The sequence below is a fragment of the Budorcas taxicolor genome, chromosome 13 (assembly GCF_023091745.1).
Source record: "Budorcas taxicolor isolate Tak-1 chromosome 13, Takin1.1, whole genome shotgun sequence".
NCBI classification, from domain to species: domain Eukaryota; kingdom Metazoa; phylum Chordata; class Mammalia; order Artiodactyla; family Bovidae; genus Budorcas; species Budorcas taxicolor.
The window spans coordinates 50,526,196-50,552,117 of record NC_068922.1 but is presented as its reverse complement, the minus strand read 5'-3'; the positions used below and the strand labels follow the sequence as shown (position 1 = coordinate 50,552,117).

Sequence of the window (25,922 nt, the reverse complement as noted above, 5' to 3'; positions counted from 1 at the left end):
AATTTAAGACCTTACTGAAATTAAAATACAGAAATCCAAGAATGCATAACACTTATGACAGCAAAGGAAAGGAAGGCACAAACAGCAGAGAAACTTCAAGACATTTATGAAAGAAACAAAAGGTAAAGGGAGTATATTGACAGCAGGAAAATGAAAAGAAAACTGCTCTTGTAGAGAGTCTTTGTGAGAACCCTGAAGGCAGGAGCAAGTCATATCAAGGGTGCCTGAGGGGTTCTAGGGTCTAGAGTGCAAGTGTGACAGAGAGAAGGGATGAAAGGTGGAAGCTGAAAACCAGAGGAATCACTGGAGTTCTGTTTGTGACACTCACCCACTAGCCCAGGGGAGACTCTGCTGAAGATGGGTAAGGTTTGCTGGGGTCCCGGGGTGTCCAGGGGCCTTGTCTCTGCCTCTTGCTGGTGCCTTAGAGGGGTGCAGGGTGGTGAGAAGCTGGTAGCCAGAGGGTCTCCCAAGGGTCTGTGCTCTAGCCCAGGGGAGACTCCGCCTTTAGCATCACAAGGCATTTCAGAAATTCCAAAACATAAAAGACCATGGTACATCTACAGAAAAGCTGATGGCAGAGGAAAGAGATAAAGTAAGAAAAGAACTTTAAAGATTCCATAGGATAGATTCAGAGGGATTGAAAATATGTCTAAATAAGAAGAGTCTGCTGTGAAAAGAAAATTGGAACATTAAAAAGAGTTTCCAAATATTAAAAACATGATTTTTGGAATTAAAAATAAAATTACTGGTTAACTGAAGAAGAGGGTCAAAGATATTTCCCAAAATATAAAACAAAGTGACAAATAGAAATAATTAAATGATTTTAATCATTAAATATGATTAAATGAAGGAGAGGCTTGAAGACTGTTTAAAATGTCCAATATCCAAATGATAAGGGCTTCAGGAAAATTAGAGATACCAAGGGAACATTTCATGTGAAGATGGGGGCAATAAATGACAGAAATGGTATGGACCTAAGAGAAGCAGAAAATATTAAGAAGGGGTGGCAAGAATACACAGAAGAACTATACAAAAAAAGATCTCCATGACCCAGATAACCATGACGGTATGATCATTTACCTAGAGCCAGACATCCTGGAGTCTGAAGTCAAGTGGGCCTTGGGAAGAATCACTACAAACAAAGTTAGTGGAGGTGATGAAATTCCAATTGAGTTATTTCAAATCCTGGAAGATGATGCTGTGAAAGTGCTGAACTCAATATGCTAACAAATTTGGAAAACTCAGCAGTGGCCACAGGACTGGAAAAGGTCAGTTTTCATTCCAATCCCAAAGAAAGGCAATGCCAAAGAATGCCCAAACTACTGCACAATTGCACTCATCTCACACGCTAGCAAAGTGATGCTCAAAATTCTCCAAGCCAGTCTTCAACAGTATTTGAATTGAGAACTTCCAGATGTTTAAGCTGGATTTAGAAAAGACAGAGGGATCAGAGATCAAATTGCCAACATCCATTGGATCATGGAAAAAGCAAGAGGGTTCCAGAAAAACATATATTTCTGCTTTATTGACTACATCAAAGCCTTTGACTGTGTAGATCACAACAAACTGGAAAATTCTTAAAGAGATGGGAATACCAGACCACCTTACTTGCCTCCTGAGAAATCTGTATGCAGGTCAAGAAGCAACAGTTAGAATCAGACTTGGAACAACGGACTGGTTCCAAACTGGGAAAAGAGTACATCAAGGTTGTATATTGTCACCCTGCTTATTTAACTTCTTCTTTTTTTTTCTGTTGACAAAGTAATGTCTCTGCTTTTTATTTTATTTTTTTAATTTTCAAAAAAATTACTTCACAATACTATATTGGTTCTGCCATACATCAACATGAATCCGTCACAGGTATACACGTGTTCCCCATCCTGAACCCACCTCCCTCTCCCTCCCTGTTCTATGCACAGTACATCATGCAAAATGCCAGGATGGATGAAGCACAAGCTGGGAGAAATATCAATAACCTCAGATATGCAGATGACACCACCCTTATCACAGAAACTGAAGAGGAACTGAAGAGCCTTTTGATGAAATGAAAGAGGAAAGTGAAGAAGTGGGCTTAAAACTCAACATTCAAAACACTAAGACCATGGCTTCCAGTCCCATCACTTTATGACAAATAGATGGGGAAACAATGGAAACAGTGAGAGACTTTATTTTCTTGGACTCCAAAATCACTGCAGATGGTGACTGTGGCTATGAAATTAAGACATTTGCTCCTTGGAAGAAAAGCTATGACCAACCTAGACAGTGTATTAAAAAGAGACATTACTTAATAGGCAGAGACATTACTTTGCCGACAAAGTCCATCTAGTCAAAGCTATGGTTTTTCCAGTAGTCACATATGGAGGTGAGAGTCGGACTATAAAGAAAGCTGAGCACCAAAGAATTGATGCTTTAGTGCTGTGGTGTTCGAGAAGACTCTTGAGAGACCTTTGGACAGCAAGGAGATCAAACCAGTCAATCCTAAAGGAAATCAATCCTAAATATTCATTGGAGGAACGGATGCCAAAGCTGAAGCTCTAATACTTTGGCCACCTGATGTGAAGAACTGACTCATTGGAAACGACCCTGATACTGGAAAAGACAAAGGCAGGAAGAGAAAGGGGTAACAGTGGATGAGATGGCTGGATGGCATCACCTACTTGATGGACATGAGTTTGAGAAAGCTCTGGGAGTTGGTGATGAACAGGGAGGCCTGGCATGCTGCAGTCCATGGGGTCACAAAGAATTGGACACAACTGAACAACTCAACAGAACTGAACTGAAGGGCATTGCACACACACACACTATATATTTCCTATATAGCACCTGCGTCTCTTTACGTCTCCAGCATTGGTGGGAGGGTTCTTTATCACTAGCATCATCTGTGAAGCCTAACATATATATAATATAGTATACATAGTATACGGACTTCTCATGTGGTGCTAGTGGTAAATAACCAGCTTGCCATGCATGTTAGATGAAATAGATGTGGGTTCCATCCCTGGGCCAGAACCATCCCCTGAAGAAGGGCGTGGCAACCCACTCCAGTATCTTGCCTGGAGAATCCAATGGACAGAGGAACTTGACAGGCCACAGTTCATAAAGTCGCAAAGAGTCAGACACAACTGAAGCAACTTAGCTAGCACGCTATATAGTATATATTCCTTATATATACTATTCTCTGCTAGTAATAATAATATCATGATGACACAATGTCTTAGTCAGCTCAAGTTGCCATAACAAAATGTAATAGCCTGAGAAAGGGAGTGTTTGTTGATTGATTTATTTTATTTTTTTACTTTACAATACTGTATTGGTTTTGCCATACATTGACATGAATCCACCACAGGTGTATATGAGTTCCCAATCCTGAACCCCCCTTCCCCCTCCCTCCCCATATCATTAAACCAGAAATTTATTTTCTCATTCTTCTGGAAGCTGGAAGTCTGAGATAAGGTTGCCAGCATGGCTGGTTTTTGTGAAGGCTCTTCCCTGAGTTGCAGAGGTCACCTTGATGCTGCGTGCCCACATGACCTCTCCCTTGTGTGCGTGGAGAGGGAGAGGAACAAGCTCTCTAGTGTAATCTGGTAAGGCCACTAATACCATGATGAGGGCCTTACCCTCATGACCTTTATCACTAGCACTACCTGGGACATCATCTAACCCTTATTACTTCTCAAAGTATTCATCTGGAAATTTGATCACATTGAGGGTTGAAACTTCAACCTGTGAATTTTTAAGGATATAAACATTGTCTATTCCACATGGGTTTATCATTTTCATATGCCTATAATTTTAGAAGAAAAACACTTCTAGCTTTATTTTGAAAAGTGGAAATATTTAAGAATTCCATGAAACACAGTTTGGAAAATGGTGGTTTAAAGGATAAAATTTTCAAATAATTCAAATTACAAATTCTCCTATGAATCTTTTTTAAATTATCATTAGTCAGGTCGGCACTTGATCTCCATCACTGAATTTATAAATATATACAATGTTCTGTATCTATCTGCTTAAGTTTCTACAATCTGATTTCACTAAAACCTTAGGCTATTTTTGAATGTTAAACTTGAGAAGCAGCGTTCTTTTCATGATTCTGTTAGCAAATAGTTTTTATTGGGAGAATGCTGAAAATAATAGTTTAAAGATGTAAAATATTTTTAAAATATTTGAAATTGATTTCAGATTATGTTAGTCAAATTTAAAACCACATTTTCAAAAGTCAATATATATTGAAGAATGGTTAAAGATGTAGCATATCATTTAAATATTATATTTTTATATGCTTCAATGGACAAAATACATTTAATTATAAAACACTATTACTTAAAATAATTACTGAAGTTAAAGCTTTGTATTAAAGAATATTTTTGAAATAGACTTGTTCATCATCCGTTACACATAAACTGTTTGCTACTTATATGTTCTTTTATAGTATCCAAATTTTGAGGGAGTAATTATGTTGAATGCTAAATAATTTAATCTTGTTAATAATAAAAATAAACTGAGCAAGGGTATTTCCTTATGAGGATAAATACATTTTAACTGCATGTTAATTTACCATCTATTGATAGTTTTATTTCATCATTAAGCTGTTTCAAATGTTAACCTTTTTTGGCCAAAGAAATCATCAGTATAATTTTAGATTTAACCCTTGGGTGTATGTCTGTGCTTTAAAGTTTCTGAGCAAGATACATATGTATCAGGCCAGGCCCCCTTTGATGGGGATGCTTTGGCCTCAAAATTCAAGCCTTTTATTCAGTTGCCTTTTCCATACCGTGGTTGTATTACTCTTTCTAGGTGATGATGCCAAGACGGCAGTTAAACACGGTTTGGATGGGATCTTGGTGTCAAATCATGGGGCTCGACAGCTTGACGGGGTGCCAGCCACTGTGAGTTTTGGCAAATGCCTCCATTGGAATTCCCATTTCTATCTCAGTTTTGACCATCTCTGTGACTACCCCTCTTTGTATATATATTTTTGTATGAATACTCAAGATAGAATATGTAGGAATATATGTAAGATCTCAGATTTTAAGTTCAGTGATTCGATCCCCGAGTCTGGAAGATCCCATGAACTAGGAAATAGCAACCCACTCCAGTATTCTTGCCTGGAAAATCCTGTGGACAGAAAAGCCTGGCAGGCTAAAGTCCATGGGGTTGCAAAAAGTCAGACACAACTCAGCACACACACACACACACACAACTATCTAAATTGGGCTTCCCTGGTGGCTCAGTGGTAAAGGATCTGTCTGCCAATGCAGGAGATGTGGGTTCAATCCTTGGGTTGGGAAGATCTCCTGGAGAAGGAAACGACAACCCACTCCAGTATTCTTGCTGGAAAATCCCATGGACAGAGGAGGCTGATGGGCTTCAGTCCATGGGATCGCAAAGAGTCGAACATGACTTAGTGACTCTGCATGTGCACAAGCACATGGGCATCTACCTAAATTAGATTATTATTCTATTCATTTGTAAAATTATAAAAGTTGTCTGTGTTAAGTAAGTAGCCATTTGTAGGCAGGGATTAGTCCTATATTTATAGATATACTGAGAGGAATATTGTAAATTGGAGTAGGAAAGAAAAGATTATGCCATGAGTTTCTTGGAGGTGGGGGTTGAAGAGCTCAGAGTGAGGGCAGGTGAGGAAAGGAGGCAGAAATCCTGTGACCTGGGAGAGATTTCTTGCAATCAGGCCTCTCTATTGGAGCTTGAACTACCTTGGCTGCACACTGGAATCTCTTGGGAACTTTAAAGAATCCTAATTCCCAGTCTGCACCCTGAATCCACCTATCAAAATCTTGTGGGACCAGGAAAACTGAAGCACTAGTATTTTTGACAGCTACTGAGGAGATCCAGTGTGAATTTGTATGTACTATATACACTGTGCCAGACAAATCAGAGTCAGAATCCAGATATAAAAGTAAACTAACTGGCTGGAATGGTGTGGGATAGAGTTAAAATGGTTAAAGTGAGCAATTGGCTCCCAAGGCCAGGAGCGAAGATAAAGGATTTTTTTAAGATAAAGGATTGGGGAGCCCAGAAATGGATCAAAAGTCATGGAGACAGACATATATCCAGGGGTGTACTTCATGGATCCCTGATCTAGAACGAAAGCCAGAAGCTGTAGGTAGGGTGGCGTGAGGGTCCCTTATATGCTGTCCACTGTGAGAATGTGTCCAGGATTTCTTTAGATGAGGCAATGGGATTGCAGCTGCCTTTCACCTCTGCTTTGTTCCCATATGGACCCCTGCTTTCACTAGTGTGAGTGTAAAAGTGGAATGGGAAAGACTGAGATATTCTTGGGGAATACCAAGGGATCCATTTTATTTGCAGTATCTGGTGGGTGTTGGGAGTCTGAGAAATATGCCTGCTTGGACAGGTTAGGGAGGGGGTCTTTGAATATTAAATATTATGAGTCATTAGATATGCAATAGAAAAGCCTTGGTTTAGCAGCAACAAGTACCACAAATTGGACTGTGGCATGACAGGGAACAGGAAGACCAATGAGGTGGCCTGGATAATTATGAGAGCCAAGGAAAGAGAGAAGGGTCTGACCTGCTATGGGGCAGAGGGATAAGCCCTCCAAATCTCAGCTTTTTCATCTTTTAAAGTTAAAAAAATTAATTAGATTGTTTCTTTGGTGCCTTTAAGCTTTAGTATTCCATAACCTCATTTATCATAGGCAAAGTAAGCTAACATCATGTAACAAAACTTAACTAAATATGTATCTATGAAATAATGTGGATAGACTCTTTAGTTCATCATTTCTGAGCTGGATCATCATATCCATTTCCCCCTTTGGTCAGAACCATTTAGTCATAGTTATTATGGGACGGTTTTAGTTGGGGCAAGCATTTGAATTATTAAAATAATTTGGTCAAGTAGTGGATTACTGTTTCATTAAGATAGCAGGTTGATTTAGCTACATCCATGGATGTTGTGCAGGTCTTAGGGCAGATTGAATGAGGCCGGGGGCTCCTGGACACATGTATTTGCACTCAAGAGTTTTTCTTGAAGCACTAATGGGCTAATGGTAGGAACAAATCAAGTCTTTGCACAGAATCAGTAATTAAAATCATAAAACTGGAAGTTGTCAGCTCTTTCCAATTCAGCATTACTTATAAAAACCCATCTTTTTAGGTGATGGTAAACATTGCCTGTAGTGGAGAGTGAAGAGCTCCTCTGGGCAGGCAGGAGAAGTTGGTCTCAGTTCAAGGCTTTTCCGCAGATTTATGCCTCTCTTGTGTATGAAGACGTGGACTTAGTGGGTAGGCCAAATTAAGTTTGTTTTCTAAAAATAAAATCTAAATCTACTGAAATCAAATCTAACTAGATTTTTAAGGGAAAAAAATATCTGAATGGTGTGGTTTCTTTCCTTCTGGCTGAGGGGATATGGAAACTTATCTAAAAGGGCTTTTTGAGTTGTGGTCTCAGAGACTGTTTTAAGATAAACAATGACCCACCCCTTTGCATGATGTGTGCCTGAGAGGAGATACTTGCTTGAATTTGCCTCCTACTTTAGAGCAAATTTAAGGTGCACGATGATGAGAGAAATGTGAAGCAGGATTAAGTTTATAGTGAAGTTGTTTTTCTCTCAATGTGTTGGTTTTCAGGCATTTGACAAAAGACTTGGAGGAGGCTGTGATATGCTTCTCAGTAGATACACAGAAGGACTTACTCTCCTGCACATTCTGTGACATCATAACTCAGAGCCAAAGAGGCAGTGTGATTTTACTGCAAGAGCACTGAAATGTACCCAGAGTCTTGGGTTCAAGCCCTTTCTTGCCTCTAGAGGGGTGAGAGCTGGGTGAGCAAGTTGCTCAGACTTTTCAGCCTGAGTCTTTGCATAATGTTGTGTTGGTTGCAAAAATTAAATGTCTGGATTGTATGATTTCTGCATTTCTATAAATCGGAGTTTTCTTGTATGGAGAAATACTTATCATTAAGAGTCCCACATCAGGAGTTTGACTGCAGTCCATAGTAATACAGTGCTATTGATGGCCTGTTCCAGCAAAGAGTTTAAAAATAAGTTCACATTATTTGCGAAGCAGAAGTAGAGACACAGACATAGAGAACAAACATATTGACACCAAGGTGGGAGGGAGGGTGGGATATACTGGGCGTTTGGGATTGACACATATACACTGCTGTTGCTGCTGCTGCTGTCACTTCAGTCGTGTCCGACTCTGTGCAACCCCATAGTCAGCCTGCCAGCCTCCCCCGCCCCTGGGATTCTCTAGGCAAGAATACTGGAATGGGCTGCCATTTCCTTCTCCAATGCATGAAAGTGAAAAGTGAAAGTGAAGTTGCTCAGTTGTATCTGATTCTTAGCGACCCCATGAACTGCAGCCTACCAGGCTCCTCCATCCATGGGATTTTCCAGGCAAGAGTACTGGAGTGGGGTGCCATTGCCTTCTCCACATATATACACTACTATATATAAAATAGATAACTAATTAGAACTGACTGTATAGCACAGGGAACTCTACTCAATGCTCTGTGGTCACCTAAATGGGAAGGAAATCCAAAAAAGAGGGGGTTTATGTAAACACATAGCTGATTCACTTTGCTGTATAGCAGGAATGAACGCAACATTGTAAAACAACTATACTCCAATAAAAGAAAAGAATAACATATTTCCTTCTAAGAATTTTAATAATTCAGTAGTGTATGCTTTTATAAATAATTTAACATCTGCCTTAAAAAAATAAGTTCACATTAAGATCCTTACTCTGAAGGTAATAATGTGGCAAAGACTAGTCCTGAGGTAATCAGGGAATAATATGGCAGAATCAGTATATTTCCACAATCCACAATACTAGATCATCTTAAACTGGGGTCTAAAGACAGAGTATGAGGAGTCTTTGAACCCTAAGAACTTGTTTTTTTTGATTTTTATGAAAAAAATTTTTTTATGCTAACTGGATCCAAACTAGTGCTTGGTCAGTCATGTCTGACTCTTTGTGACCCCATGGACTGTAGCCCACAAAGCTCCTCTGTCCATGGGATTCTCCAGGCAAGAATACTGGAGTGGGTTGCCATGCCATCCTCCAGGGGATATTCCCAACCCAGGGATTGAACCCAAGTCTCCCACATGCAGGTGGATTCTTTACCAACTGAGCCACCAGGGAAGCCCTTAAACTTAAAAATATGACGTTCTTTTCTAGTGAAAATTTTCAACTGTAAAACATTTTCATAAAATAAACTTTGGGTTGTTAAATCAGTGTTTCTAAAATTGAGTCCTTGGGTATATTCTATGACATCAGAAATTTCATTTTTCCTTCTGAAAAGGATTCATTATATTCTTCATTTGAGGACCATTTGATCTATCAGTTAGCTTTTGCTGTGTAACAAACCATTCTGAAATCTACTGGCTAAAATTCAATAGCCATTGATTCATGTCATAACTTTGTGAATTGTCCATTTGACCTGAGATCCACAGAGAAGTTTTGTGTTCCGGGCTGTGCTCACTCATACATGTCTGTGGTCAGCTGCTGGGTCTACTAGGGCAGGCTGGTGTAGGATGACCTCAGCAGGGATGGCTCTGCATTGTCTCTCATATCTAGAACATTAGGTGGGCTGGGTCTCACAAGGCACTGGGTATTCCAGGGAGCAAGTGGAAATATCTAAGCCTCTTGAGCTCTATGCTTAGAACAGGAATATTGTCACTTATTTCTTTTTCTGTTGGTGGAAGCTAGTCACACGGCCACTTCAGATTCAAGGGGTGAGGAAATAGACTTTTCTGACTTCATTTCTTCCTCATGATGGGAGGAGAAGAAATGTTACACTGCAAGGAAATGAAGATAAGGTGGCAGATGGCTGCAGCCATTTCTGCAATCGCAAACCATCAGCAAGACCTATATGGATCAGGGGTTTTCTAGATGTGCTTAGTAGAACTCACATTACTTATTAGAACTCATAGCACCACCTCCAGCCAGGGCTGCCTGAAGCATGGTGGGTAGAGAGTCGGAGGAGGACTTGTGGGCAGTGGCCTGGAATCTGTCTTCTTCATTATTAACTAAAGCACCTCTGGCTTTATCTGTTTGTTTGCGCTCAACTACTCTAGTTTGGAACCTTTAAAGTGTTTTATGCCTAAAATGTCAGAAATCATGAGTCTAGGACTGGATGCTTTAAGAAGGTAGAAAGATGGAAGCACCTTGTGAGTGGAAGTTTTGTGGACAGGGAGGACCTTCAGCAGGAACAGGAAAGAGGGGGGCTCTTCCAGAATCAGGTCCCTGTGGGATTCTTTTTGAATTCCATAAACTGCCTGGCATGATGCCTGGAATCTGCCAAGTCATCAATAAAATATTTGATAAATCAGTGAATGGATGGATGAGTGAACAGTAGTACATTGGAATCTTACCATGTTTTCCTGTAGATTAACTCTGCTGGAGTTAAGCCTGCAATTAGTTGTCTAAGGAACCACTAAGAAAAGAAAAGCTGAAATGAATGGTCTTTTAGATGTGTAGCAAGCTGAAAAGAAACAGAAAAGTCATAAAATAGTGGACTTGTTCACTATATTTACTTATTTTATCTGCTCTTGTCAGAATTATTCTGCATAATATATACCCGGTAAAACTGCAGCTCCAGGAAGAAGAAAGGGAGGATAGAAATGTTCTGTGATGGATAGAAATTCCTTGTCCACGGACAGGAAAACAGCAATCTAGGCTTTATTTTACAACCTAGGATTCACACTTTAAGTATCCTTATTAGTTTATTTTTTAGGCCAGATTGGGCATTGGAAATATCCTAAAAGACTTGATTTGCGTGACTTTGGAAACATGTATTGAACTGAAACTAGCTAATATTTTTCTTTGGTTTTGGTTTCAAATGGGGAAATATACTTAATTATAGCTTGCATCATCACTTGGAAATTGTAGCATTTATATGTTGATGTAACTTGCCTGACTCTAAAAGGAGGACTATGTATAGTTAAAGGGACATATGTAAATGGATCCAAAGCATGTTTGGCCAGGCAGAAAAGCCGTGAGGAAAAGAGGAAAATCACATTACTTGCCAAACATTTAGGGGGCTGTGCTCCAACTGTTACCTTCACTTCCTCCAAATCTGTAGTTGGGTTTGGTCTTCAGTCTTTTACATAAAACTCTTTTTACATTGAGCCTCTCAAATTTTGGGGGAGAAGCAGGAAAGTTTTTGAGTGATTTCAGCACAATTATTTCTAGAAAAACTGCACTTGAATGTATGGATTTCATTTTATATTTAAGTACTTGGGGATAAGTGTGGATAATTTCTGCGGATTTTGACCTACTATGGTCACTATAGTAGGTCACTATGAGAATTGTTACCACCCTCAGATGCAAAGATTTGTACCAAAGTAGCCAACTGTGTCAGTTACTATCTATAACTAACTATATTGGCTATTAACCAACTTTATGAGCTATTACCACATGATGCTAAACAACAAAAGATTCCAAACTCAGTGATTTAAATCATTATTCCCATGAAACTTTTTGTCAACTGGAGGTCTGCTGACCTAGGTTTGGTACTGGCTGGGTGGCTGTTCTCCAAGTTTCAGGTCCAGCTGTGCTTGGATGGGACAACTCTCCTGCTTCTCCAGGGGTTCTCAGCTCTGCTGGGGGGAGGGGGAGTTTCCTCTCATGGCAAATGGCACAGCTGCAAGAGACAGTTGAAATGTATGAGGTCTTTCAAGGTCCCTGCCCAGAAATGGCACTCTTCCACCTCTGTTCACATGCCATTGGGCAAAGTAGGTTGCAAGGCCAAGGCCACTGTCAAGGAGTGATAGGTGTACTGTGCTGTTTTTTTTTTTTTTTTTTAAAACTAGGAAACACTGCCAAGTGACCTTGGAAAAAGAGTGGGTTCAGAGTGGTGTGAAGAATTACAAACAATAATACAGTCTAGCAGATAGACCTCAATGAAGCTCTTGTATTCTCTAGAGCTGATATACTAAGCCCATCATCAACTGCTAATCAAGATGAGGATCTTCAAAGTACATGTGGTCATTTTCCTTAAAAGCAAGAAAAAATATTTTCTGTGAGAATTCTCTAATGTATAACTGGATGTTTGCTATATTGTTATATATAATTGTATATTATATATATTCTCATATTTTGGGTGGGAAAATCAGAAACTAAGTTTTTTTGTGACTGATAGTGTTTGCATTTTTATATACCATTGCTTCTACCATAATCTGAGTATGAATTTTAACAATTGACTTTCAATGAGTAAATTAATGTTCAGAATAATTTATATGAGGAAGATACCTCATTTATATTTATGCATTTAATATAGAGTAGGTCTGTGTCTTTTAAGCTGATTATGTATTTTTAATTGTGTGTGTGTATATATAGATATATATTTGGATCATGATATTTGAATCCGAATATCAGGAATAAGGGCTTCCCAGGTGGTATTAGTGCCACCTACCTACCATTACATCTCCTTTCTACCACTGCAGGAGACTTAAGAGAAAAGGGTTTGATTCCTGAGTTGGGAAGATACCCAGGAGAAGGGCATGGCAACCCACTCCCATATTCTTGCCTGGAGAATCCTAGGGACAGAGGAGGCTGGCAGGCTACAGTCCATAGGATTGCAGAGTTGGACAGGACTGAAACAACTTAGCATGCATGTACACACATCAGGAATAAAAAAATAATCTTGGACTTCAACAGAAAAATAAGCTGCTCAGTTCCAAATTTAGCTGGTCTTTGGTTGCTAGCATTTGCACTTCTTTTATTTTAGGAGAGACTGATTTTACTGTTGATTCTAAGCCTAGCCTTTCCTACTCTCAGTGCTAATTGGATGGTTGGTGGCCTGTGGAAGTTGAGTTGGGGGACAATTCAACATGCACAGTATCATTTCACTGACCTCTTCTCTCCACAGATTGATGCTCTGCCAGAAATAGTGGAGGCTGTGGAAGGGAAGGTGGAGGTCTTCCTGGATGGCGGTGTGCGGAAGGGAACTGATGTTCTGAAAGCTCTGGCCCTGGGAGCCAAGGCTGTGTTTGTGGGGAGACCGATCATTTGGGGCTTGGCTTCCCAGGTAACTGGAGAACAAAGCAATAAATATATAAAACAGAGTGACTCAACTGTGAAATAAATTCATGAATCCAGTCATATGGACTTATTCAAAAGATCTGTGTCTTCTTGCTTAGGGAGAGAAAGGTGTTCAGGATGTTCTTGAGATACTGAAGGAGGAATTCTGGTTGGCCATGGCTCTGAGTGGTAAGACTTGGTATTATCATTTACCATTTCATTTCTTCTGGGTGTCTTTAGGCCAGGCTCCTTGGTGGAAATAAGTGAATTTGAGGGGGAAGAGGATGGAACCATTTGGAGTGTAATTAAATTTAAAGTTGGTTATAGTGTGCAGAGAGCTCTCGAAGGGAGGAACTCCACAGCATGTCTGCCTGTAGCAGTCACTTAGCCTTTGCTTGGACAGTTTTTTCAACGATGCTTTGACAAGTCTTATTAGTACCTTAAGGGTGATGCTATATCATATTCTTTCTCCTCTCTTAACACATGAACAATAAATCTAATGGGCTAGCCACCAGCTCCACCTAGATGTCTATGTGGCATCTCAAAATCTACCTGTCCAAAACTAAGCTGCTCAATTTCTACATTAACTCTGCTCTACCTGCAGATTTTTCAGTCTCAGTTCATGTTAATACCTTTGCCTCACTTGCTCAGATCTTAAGTCTTAAGTCACTCTTGACTCCTTTTCTCCCTCATAGCCTCACATCCACCCACAGAGGTGCTTCCTGTAAAAAAAGCCTGATTAGAACTTGCATCATCTCCCTTCTTCTTGGATATTGTAATGGTTTCCTGGTGTATCCTTCCTGTCGTTGTCTCTTTCCTTGGGTATTTTGAGGCAGCCTGTCTATCCTGTCTTCCTTCTCTGTTCCAGTCTATTCTGATCACAGCATCAGAACTATCCTTTTAGACACTAACTTAGATCATTTCACTCTTCTATCAGCACATTTCAATTGCTCCCAATTTATTCAGAATAAATACCAAAGTCCTCATGATGGTCTATGAGGTTCTATGTGGTTTGACCTCTGTCACCTCTCTGACTTCAGCTCCTCCCACTGTTACTCAGGCCATATTTGAGTGACAAATATGTCCACCCAGGCCTTATTTGCCTTCTTGCTGATCCCTGATGACAACAGACATGTTTCAGCCTAAACGCTTTAGCCTTGCTCTTCCTGCTGGCTGGATGCTCTTTCCCCAAAAATCTATGTGGCAAACTCCCCCGTGTCCTTCAAGTCACACTGTTACATCTTACTGTCTCATAGGATCCCATGTTGATCACCATATTTAAAATAACAATTTGTCTTCCGTTCACCCAACTTCTAGTTTTTTTTCTCTGTTACTGTTTCATTTTTTTTCCATAGCAGCTAACATCTTCTAATTTCATTATATTCCTTGGCGCCTAACACCTTCTGTAGATTATCTACCACATTATTTTTCTTAAATGACACACATTGTGCATTATCTGTTTCTCTTCTGGAATGTTAAGAACCACGAGGCAGGGATCTTTGTTGTCTTCACTGCAGTATCTCTAGGGTCTGGATTAGAGCATCGCATGTAAAGAATAAATACTTGCTGAATGAATGAACAAATAAATAATCATTATTCTTAGTGACTGTTTTGAATTTGACTCAGAATGGACCTCTAGATGCAACGAATAATCTTGAGTCAATCATCCCCTCCCCTACTTTTGAAGGTAGCAAGGGCTTCCTTTTCTGTGATCTGTATCACCCAGACCATCCCCACAGAGAGATTCCAGAGCTCAGTGGTCTATGCACTTCTGAGCTGAGGCTGGGTAGACACAGCATCCGTGAGAAGAATGCCATTCTTTGAATCCTCACTCTGCCTTTTAATTTGCTACAGACATATCCTAAAAGAGAACTTTTAGCCACTGACTCTGTATTAAATGTGGCAGAAAAGAATATACTCTTTGTGTTAATAAAAATATGTGCCAGTCATTTTGTGTTAAGGACTGTTTAGGTAATAAAAATGGTCTCATGCCACATAAGATTTGGCAAGCTTACCTTGAATCATAAACCTTACATTTGTCAAGTTTTACATTCCTTGGGAAAACGATTACCTGCCTGATTATTATTGCATTCATTTCATATTAAATGTATGCATTATTTTTTCAGGGTGCCAGAATGTGAAAGTCATCGACAAGACATTGGTGAGGAAAAATCCTTTGGCTGTTTCCAAGATCTGACAGTGCACAATATTTTCCCATCTGTATTTTTTTTTTTTTTTTTGGCATGTGTTACTTGACAAAGAGACACTGTGCAGAGAGTGACCACAGCCTGTAATTCCCCACTTCAATACAAAGGGTGTCATTCTTCTCCAGCAAAATAGCAATCCCTTGCTATTTTAAGTTCATTGCTTTTGACTTTTCAATGAGTGTCCTAGGAACCTTTTAGAAAGAAATGGACTTGCATCCTGGAAATATATTAACTGTTAAAAAGAAAACATTGAAAATGGTTTTAGAAAACGTCATCCCCTGGCAGCCTCACGTGCTACAAACAAAAGATATTCCTGGGTAAAATTGGGGGTAGCTAGTGCCGAGGTCAAAAGATAATGATCTCCCTGTTTATAAACCTTCACTATATTTGGATAACACTAAAACTGTGTTCTTGAAGTCTAAGGGCAACTTTAGAAGGCTGGATGTGCCTGGAGAAACAAGATGTTTGGATTCACAACACTAAGGAGATAGCACTTGATAGAATTGGGATAAAAGTGATTTTCTAGATTCTTTTTAACACTCTGGGCTATGTGACTTCTTTGAATGTAGATTTCCATTCACATCTTCAGTATCTGAATATATCTGAGTATTTTATGATATAGACTGCTTTTTTTTTTTTTCCAGTCTACTTCTTAATCAGAGAGAAATAAAGCATTTTCTGAAAAGTAGCCATCTGGCCCATATGTAACAGTATGGAATTCAACTGTTTTAATCTCAGAACCCAAATACCTCTCTGTTCCTCCTATGCATACTCGTTCATTCTTTTACACCTCATTCTCCTTCATTAGTTTGCTTCTTCCCCACTCACAGTCACATGTAAGGCCAGCTTCATGATTTATGAAGGCCATGCCAAGTGAAGATGTGGGCCCCCTGTTCAGAAAAGCAGGAAAAAGGCTTCCTTCCAAGATTTTTCTCTGAACCTGTCGTGAAATCTTTTCTTTCTATTTAATGCCATGTTTCCTTGGGCAGGGGAATCCTCATGGGTGCCTGAACACTGCCCTGTGATCTATCCTGACTCCTCTGTGCCCAGGGCCGTGAAGGGGGCTGATGGTGATGCTGTCATTGGGGCTGGATGAGCCGGCAGCCAAGGACTCACTCAAGGGACTTGGGGAGGTAGCAGTGGGTGGATGGGTTGGAGGAGGGACAGTGTATCATTCTAGGCTCCCAGGCTGCAGCACGTGTTCCATGATCCCCTGATCCTTTACACAAACTCAAAGATAAGATTATTAAGAATTTTAAGTCAGTAAGAACATTAAACTCAAACATGAGGCCCCCCTTTGGAGCCTGGAGTCCTGTGTGACTGCACTGGTTGCCTGTCCATGAAGCCCTGGTCATATGAGCTTCACATTTATTCCCTAGCCAGATTTTTGATGATTGTAGGTAAAGTTGGTAACCAAAGAGAGTTTGAAGTTTCTTTTCACAGTCTCCCTGGTTATTCATTTACTGTGAAGTATTGAATGGAACAATTGAGAGAGAATCACTACCTGGTAATATATGATGGTCATGCTATATTTTGTTGTTTTATTATAATGTTTTATTATTCTCAGATCTCTCTTTGTCTCTTTCTTTCTCCCTCTCTCTCCGTCATTCTGTCTTTCTCTCTTCTTCCTTCCTCCTCTCTTTCCCTTTAAGTGCTAGAGTATTCATAAATTCTCGGAGGGACACAAACATAGATCTTTCTTTTTGAAATTATATCTGAGTCTGATAAAAAAGAATCATTTGGGACTTGCTTGGTGGCCCAGTGGTTACAACTCTGCGCTTCCACTGCAGGAGGCCCAGGTTAAACTCCAGTCAGGGAACTAACATTTCCCCCATGCCACATGATACAGCCAAATAAATAAATAATATGAGGTAAAAAATGAGACATTTAATGTGATGAAAATTATGCCTTAAGTTATTCTCCAGATACCAATAAAAATTTTGACTGTCACATCACATAACTGTATTGTGTTTCCAGTTAGTGTTAATAAACTGATAGATCTATAATAAGTACCTCTTTGATCCCACCAACTGATTTGAAAGTGTCTTTGCTGTTGGCAAAGAATGTCCACTTTGGCTTCATCATGGTTTGTTGTTGTTGTTATTTAGTTGCCAAGTCGTGTCCGACTCTTTGCGACCATGCGGACTGTAGCCCACAAAATTCCTCTGTCCATGGGATTTCCAGACAAGAATACTGGAGTGGGTTGCCATCTTCCTGACCCAGGGATTGAACTTGCATCTCCTGCATTGCAGGTGGACTCTTTGCTATTGACCCACCTGGGAAACCTACATCATAGTAGGCTTGATACAGCAGGTTGCTAAAAACTTGATAACTATCTCAGCAAATGAAGATCCATACATGGTGCTTTAAGTAAGTCTTATGAGAATGGGGATGAATGGTCTTAATTTGTGAATTTCTAGATACTTTTATGACCCCTAGAGCCACGCTACCTCCTTGAACATAGATCCCCACTATTTTCTTCAGAGCTGTGATAGGACTGAATGTTTTATGATAGGTGTTGTTTCCATAATCAGAAAGATACGAAGTTGTTTTTACATTGTCTTGAGTGTCTCCAATCCTGTTTTAACAGTGCTAAAACCAAAGGTGTGTGATGTCTGACACAGGAAGAGGGGGTGTGTGTTGCATATCCACTTCTGGGGATTTTCTCACTTGAGCTTGAACGAAGTTCTTTAAGGAAGACAATTGATCTTTCTGTTCCTGAATTTCTTAAAATATGTTGAGAGAAGGGATAATAGGGAATGAATAACTTAATATAGGCCAATCTGCTTTTCTTGTGTGTTTAATGTATATGGTACCCTAGAGAAGTGCTTCTCAAGCTGGAGAGTGTATTATAATCACCTGGTTCGTGTGTGTGTGTGTGTGTGTGTGTGTGTATGGTGTGTGTGTGTGTGTGTGTGTTAGTCACTCAGTCATGTCTGATTCTTTGTGACCCCATGAACTGTAGCATGCCAGGTGGGCTTGTTAAAACAGATTGCTGGGATCATGTCTATAGATTCTGATTCAGGAGGTCTGGGATAGGTTCTGTATTTCTAACACGCTCTTAGGTGAGGCAGATACTGCTCTTCAAGGCATCACTGGTGTTGCCTAGAGCAAGAAGCATCAAGTCCAATTTGCCAAGCAGATCATGTAATGACCCAACTGTTGGGTATGGGTGGATGACAACCCATCTGAAAATGCCACCTTTTATTCAGCCAATTGATTCTTCTTGTTAAAATTTATTTCATATGGAGACACAAAGTACTTGTAGTGATGTGTGTTAAGTGTCCAAGTTTGTCATAGGTGGATACATGTTACACACATACCCATGTGACTACCACCACCCAGATCAAGATTTGGAAGTTTTCCATTGTCCCCAAACCACTCCGTCTACCAGAAGTAAACTTAACGCTACTTCCATCACCTTTGGCTAGCTGTTCTTGAACTTCATATAACTGGGATCAAATAATATGTACTACTGTTTTTGGTTTGGTACATGAATTCCATTCATGTTGTTGTGTATATCAGTAATCCTTTCTGTTTATTGCTCTATAGTAACCCAATGCATGAATGTACCAGTTTATTGATTCACTGTTTTTTTTTGTTGTTTTTTTCTGCTGGAAGCTGATTCCCACCAGTTTAAATGAAAATGCAAGTTCAATGTTATTTTCTTATTTTTCAAGGAAAGCTAGACATACACATTATTATGTGAAGATTTTTAAGAGTTGGCAAATATTTAACAGTTTAAACATGGAGCAGGTCATGTTAAACATGGTGTGGCCAGTCTGGTGCATGAGTCATGGGTTCTCAACACCTGTGACATCTTGGCCTCACAGATGTTCCCCTCACGGCTAAAATCACTCTCATGTCCTCACACAGAACAGGCTTGATACATGTAGCAGTGATGGGTGCCTGCTAACAGAACTCATCAGAATCTTTTTTCATCAAAGTCGCTTATATTCTGCTATTTGGAAGAACGTGGGTGTGAAATAAACTTCCTTCTCTCTACCACGCTTGGGGAGCCCAGGATCCCAGACCTGTAAGAATGAATCAAGTAGTATTAATGCTTCTTAGCGTGCTGTCTGCAAGCTGCATCTGTGTCATTGCTTTGCTATTCATTCATTTGTTTATCTTGCCAAAACATTAGCATTTGTGAAACAGCTTTAGAGAGCTGTGGTGGATTAGTATAGCATGAAAGGAAGTGGTGGCTTGTTCTCAAACAGGGAGAAAAGACCTTTCATTGTAAAATTCATAATTTATTTATTGTCCGAAGGACTGTATTGCACATCTGTTGCATAGCAACAAAATAAAGTTTGTCTGTTTAGGAAAATCTGAAGGCGTCTTATAACATAAAGATAAAGAATGCTTTCTGAACTCTTATTTGCTTCAATGTGTGCTTTGTCACATGCCAATTATAGAAGAACATCAGGATGAGAGTTTATTTTAGGTGATACAAATGTTAACACAAATGATACAGGGTATTATTTTATGTTTATGTGATGGGAAATCTTATCTATTTAAAAAGATGCAATTTCCTGTGCTTATCCAATGCTTACTTGAGTAGTCAGTATCTTGTTTCTTCCCTAAGAATTTTTTGGGGGAGTTTATTTTTAGCCAGTTATTTGTTTCTATTTCTATTGCTATTTTTTCTGAATATCATTTCAGATAATGCCCATAGGTTCAACTGAAAATTTTCCAGGATCTTCTGAAAACCAAGAACTGTGTTACCCTGAATGATGCCAATACAATGGGTGAAATTCAAGTGTGCACTATATTTATTTGTTCATTTGTTCAGCCTCATTGGGAAAAAGATCCTGGCTCAGTTTCCTACTTGTGTTCTCTGGTTAGATCATCTACCTTTCAAGTTGATTCATTTTTTATTATAGTCAAAATCCTAAGTCTAACAGTGTGGGGATCTTCTTATTGATGGAGTAGTTTATAGTAATATGCTTCACATTATGTATTAGAGTTTTATTACTAACCTCACTGGTTGAAAGTCAAAACCAACCCACCCCAAAGTTTTATTTAACATTAGGATGCTCAGAATCTCAGCTGTGAAATGAAGACACAGCATGGTGATATATGTGAGAATGTATTGTGAATTATAAATTGAACATCAAAGTCTTATTTGTAATAATTCTTTTTTATATTACTTACTTTAAAATTTGACTTTTTGTGAAAAATCGTTAAGGATTTCAAGCAATTCAACAAAGTAAAATAAAAACCACATATTTTATCACATAAATATAATTGTTATTTATATTAGGTGAATACTCTTTCAGACACTGCTATATACATATAATAAATAGCATCTGGATACATAGATAAAAATGGCTTTGCTAGAATAGAACTACACAGTAAATGTTACATTTAAGTAAAATATTCAATTTAGTTTTACTTGAATTTAGTGGGAGAGAAAGTGAAATTGCAGGAATTCTTAAAATTAAGGTAAATAGTTCTTCCAAAAAGAAATATAGCATGTAAGTACCTGCTTATGACATTTTGAAAATTATTTAAAACTTAAGAAGTTTGAGTGAACTGTTATTTCTGGCATATACATTTTATATGATATCAGTTAACTAATCACTATAAAAAATGAAGAAATTAGCCTCTTACATCTACTCTCTATTTTTCTCCCCTTCTCTCTAAATATTATTAATGTATTATAATTTTTTTCTACTATACCTCTTCTGAAATTGTTTAATTATACCTCTTCCAAAATTGTTTAATATTAGTTTTCATTGAAAAGGGTTTAGTACTTATATAATCTTCATAGCTTCTCTGTTCCCTGGTTCTTCATTTTGATTTACCTCATCTTCATTCCCTGGATTTCATTGGTCACTCATATTTTAAGAATCAAATCGCCAGTCTAGGTTTGATGCAGGGTGCAGGATGCTTGGGGCTGGTGCACTGGGATGACCCGGAGGGATGGTGTTGGGGGGGAGGTGGGAGCAGGGTTTGGGATTGGAAACATGTGTACACCCATGGCGGATTCATGTTGATGTGTGGCAAAACCAATACAATATTGTAAAGTAAAAAAAAAAAAGAGTATTCTTTCAGTTTGTGCATGTTTAACAATTGGCCTGATGCTTTTATATTTGAACAGTAGCTGAGATGGTTATAATATTTTGGAGTCACACTTGCCTCTGGTGGACTTTTTGCATTGCCTTCTGGCATCTGATGAAATCCAGACTGGTCTGCTTTCCTCGCTTTGCTGTTAACTTAGCACCGCCCACCAAAAAACCAAACCGAAAACCTGATGCCTGAAAAATCATATCTTTATCTTTGAATTTCAATATCTTCAGCTGAGGCAATGCTAAATATCACATGACACAGCTTAAAAATGGAACTATGCTTAGTACATTATTTTAATTTTAGTTTAAATATGAAAAAAGCCCAACATAACTAGCATATGTCTCAAATGAATTAATATATTATTAATATTGCCCTCTATTTTTCTACATTAGCCTTACTAACAATGTTATAGCAATAGTAAAATCATTGGTTATTATAAATTTGGGGACATTTATTTTGTTAAAACAAACACTTTTTGTTAGGTGTCAGCTCCCACACATCTCCCCTCCCTCCAGATCAGTTCTTTAAAGTTTTAACTAATGGATTTTTAACTAACGATGTTCTTTTTGTGTTTCCCAATGCATAAGCAGGGATAAAGGGCATGTTATTGATGTAAAACATAAGTGGGACTTTGGCAACGATTGGGTTTTATTTTCAGGACCTATTAGGATCATAAATCCATGGAAACGGAGCAGTTGCCAACACATTTTCCTTTTGTAAAAAAGAACTGCTTCTGAGTAGAGTGGATTATGTCTTTCAATACCACACATTTGCTAAAAAGTGCACAAATATAAACATTAATTGTGCATTCCAAATTTCCAGTTACTGTGTAGTAGACATAAAATTGACCTTGTCCTAGTTTTACTTTCTTTGATGACATTCTTAAGAGCCACAGAAAAATCAGATCAATAAGATGGTGGCTCAGTTGGTGGGGAATCTGCCTGCAGTGCAGGAGACCACCTGCAATTCAGGAGACCCAGATTCAACCCCTGGGTCAGGAAGATCCCCTGCAGAAGGGAATGGCAACCCACTCCAGTATTCTTGCCTGAGAAATCCCATGGACGGAGGAGCCTGGCGGGCTACATTCCATGGGGTCGCAAGAGTTGGACATGACTTGGTGACCAAACCACCAGTACCACCAAACATAAAATTGACCTTGTCCTAATTATACTTTGTTCGGTGACACTCTTAAGAGCCACAGAAAAATCAGATCAATAAGATAAAAGTATCTGATTGTAGTATAAAATACCACTTTTAATGAAAGATCGTATCAAAGATTAGTTAGTATCAATTAAAGCCTATGAATCATACTTAACACTGCACTATCGTAGAACAAAACCCCTCAAGCAACAGGTACCAGCACCAGGTTTTAGCAAGGATGGGAACAATGAACATGTTTTTGATTTAACTTTTTGCTGAACTTTTGTTTTCAGGCTTTATGAAAGGTATTTCCTTTGCAAACTAGTGACTGGTTTTGACTTGTGATTTCCTTGATTTCTGAGCAAGCTCATTAATAAATGAATCATTTTCTAAAAAAAAAAAAAACAAAAACAAAAACAAAAACAAAAACAAACACTTTAAGATTCTTATTATCCATGGACATCCCTGGCAGTCCAGTGGTTAAGACTCAAGCCTTCTACTTTGGGGAGCAAGAGTTCTATCTCTGGTCAGGGAACTAAGATCCCACACACTGTGTAGTGTGGCCATAAAAAAAAAAAAGAAAGAAAGAAAAGAAAGATTCTTATTATCTGGACTAGTATTGCCCCATAAATGTTTTGTGATGATGGAAGCATTGTATATATGTGCTGTCTGATATAGTAGCCGTTATCTACATATGGCTATTGGATACTTGAAATGTGCCTAGCATTGAATGCTTCACTTTAATTCTAATTATTCTAAATTTAAGTAGTAACATGTGGCCAGTTGGTATAATCCTGGGTAGTCCAGATGTAGATATGCAAAACAATCTTAGGCAGAGAAGAAACTTCATTTAATAGACTCAAGACAAGCTTTGCTACATGGTTACCCTGGGCAAATCACTTAAGGTCTTTTCAACATAGCTTTCTAATATAAAAAATTATATGTTATAGCAGCTCTTACAATAAATATAATAATGTTTACAATTATTTAGAAGAAAAATGCTATATTTGTCTGAAACAGTATTGTTTTTGTTTATTGTTCTTGTTAATCTTTTATTTATGGTTTACTAGGAAGATTCCAGAAATTTTATCTAAAGTCTTGATTTTGTGACTCAGACTAGCCACGGAATAAACACATCATCTTGAGAAAATAATCTTGAACATTAATTTTCAGTCTTTAGATGGAATAGTCATATTACTTATCAATACTATGTACTAAAGAATAGTGACCCCCTTTTAAACTAGGAAGTGATATGTGTAAGCTATTATATAAACAATTATAATAAAAATATAAGGCATGTACTGGATGTAGAGTAATGGCTGGCATCCTGGAACTCTGAGAAGAGTGAGCAAAGTATGTTAGAGTGAAATATATCCTTTTGAGTAGACAAAATCCTGTATTCTCAACCACCAACTGGCGCCAACAAAAAACTTTCTCTAAGGAACTTTGGTATCTCTTTGATCCAGGAGCAGATTTCTTTACTATATAACATGGAGCATTGCCCAAGTCAAGCACACACTTTTGGCTCAGATTTTCCTTTATTGTTGACACCATGTTATCTGGTTTTAATATTAATGAACAAATGTCTCAGATTTTTAAAGTTTCTAAATAATAGAAGACAATAGTTTTGCCTTAGTCAAGAATATACTTTTGGTTTGAATATATTAGTTGTTATAACCATCCTATCAAGTTGAAATATGAATGAGCGATACCACTGCAACTTTGGGGGAGAACTTATGAATAACAGTAATTTAATAAAATTTGTACTGTGACATGAACATTTCATCTTAAGTAGTGCTTTTAAAAAGTGCACTAAAAGAGTAGTTAGGAAGAAACTCTTTTAAACAATTCTTCAATAAACCTAACTAAATAAAGTTAAAATTCACTGTTTCCAGTACTACCAATCATATAGCTCCAAAAAAGATGCAACAATGCAACAAACCAACAAAAATACCTGAAGATTCAGAAATAAACTGTTAATTTACCAAAAATTAATTTATGCAACTATTAAATATTCATGATCATGGGTCGGGCAGTATGTACGAAAGCTAGAATCCATAAATTTGATAATGCAGTCATTGGATTGACTGGTGGTTTTGTCAACACAACTGCATAAACAATTTGCCCACTTTCTACTAAACTGACCGGATGCTTTGTTGTCACATAAACACAATCTAAATGAGATCTACAGATTTCCCCCCAAATCTTATTTTAGCTAAATGTTTCTTGGCTAATCTTATTCCAGGTCTGTTAACAATTTTTCCAGAATGATTTGATTGGCTTTCAACTGTTTTGCCATTTCTTGTCCATCCTTTATTGGGCAGGTAAATGATGGAGAAAATGATGCAAAGGCAAGCAAATAAATATAGAAAGAAAGGTCTTTGGAAAGCAAGACATTCCCCACAGTTGTTGGCCCTTTCTTAGGAAAGGAGTACTTAAGAGGGCATGGGAAGTTAATATCCAAACTGCCTCTGCATCTGAGATGCCTCCTTCCAGGAGTTCAAGAATGAGAACTTCTCCTGCTACTTAATATCATCTGTTAATATTTGTACTTCCAAAGTTCTTCAAAGGCTTCAGGAAAGTAAAAAGTAGCAACATATATTTTTTAAAAGTTAATTTGAAAACATACATGAATTAAAATTTTTCACTCTAATACTATTTAGCAATATTTCCATTTTTGTTGCTTATCCTAAACTTCCTAATGATGAAGGTTCACATGCACCTCTATTTTTTTTTTTAACTTTGCTAAATAGCAGGAAATAAGGATGATAGCACTAGAATAACAAAAACACATTGTGCAAGAATCTATCTTTTAGTATTCATTTCAGTTTATTTCAGGGTCTGCTGATCTTTTGGAGTTTTTGATACTCATTCAGAAATAAAACATAAATTCAGTTCAGTTCAGTTCAGTTCAGTCGCTCAGTCGAGTCCGACTCTTTGCGACCCCATGAATCGCAGCATGCCAGGCCTCCCTGTCCATCACTATCTCCTGGAGTTCACTCAAACTCACGTCCATCGAGTCTGTAATGCTATCCAGCCATATCATCCTCTGTTGTCCCCTTCTCCTCCTGCCCCCAATCCCTCCCAGCATCAGAGTCTTTTCCAATGAGTTAACTCTTTGCATGAGGTGGCCAAAGTACTGGAGTTTCAGCTTTAGCATCATTCCTTCCAAAGAACATCCAGGGCCGATCTCCTTTAGAATGGACTGGTTGGACTTCCTTGCAGTCCAAGGGACTCTCAAGAGTCTTCAACATCACAGTTCAAAAGCATCAATTCTTCGGTGCTCAGCTTTCTTCACAGTCCAACTTTCACATCCATATATGACCACTGGAAAAACCATAGCGTTAACTAGATGGACCTTTGTTGGCAAAGTAATGTCTCTGCTTTTCAATATGCTATCTAAGTTGGTCATAACTTTTCTTCCAAGGAGTAAGCGTCTTTTAATTTCATGGCTGCAGTCACCATCTGCAGTGATTTTGGAGCCCAAAAA

At 38.5% G+C, this 25,922-nt stretch overlaps 1 protein-coding gene across 1 annotated transcript in view; it reads left to right on the top strand.

Annotated features, from left to right (window-relative positions):
- HAO1 (hydroxyacid oxidase 1) overlaps window positions 1-15,210 on the top strand; it is a 59,629-nt gene extending 44,419 nt beyond the window's left edge. Inside the window, exons 5-8 of the mRNA XM_052651237.1 lie at window positions 4,798-4,889; window positions 12,862-13,020; window positions 13,133-13,202; window positions 15,140-15,210. Coding sequence (XP_052507197.1) covers window positions 4,798-4,889; window positions 12,862-13,020; window positions 13,133-13,202; window positions 15,140-15,210 — 392 coding nt within the window. The remainder of the gene's footprint in view (window positions 1-4,797; window positions 4,890-12,861; window positions 13,021-13,132; window positions 13,203-15,139) is intronic.
- The last annotated feature ends 10,712 nt before the right edge of the window (window positions 15,211-25,922 follow it).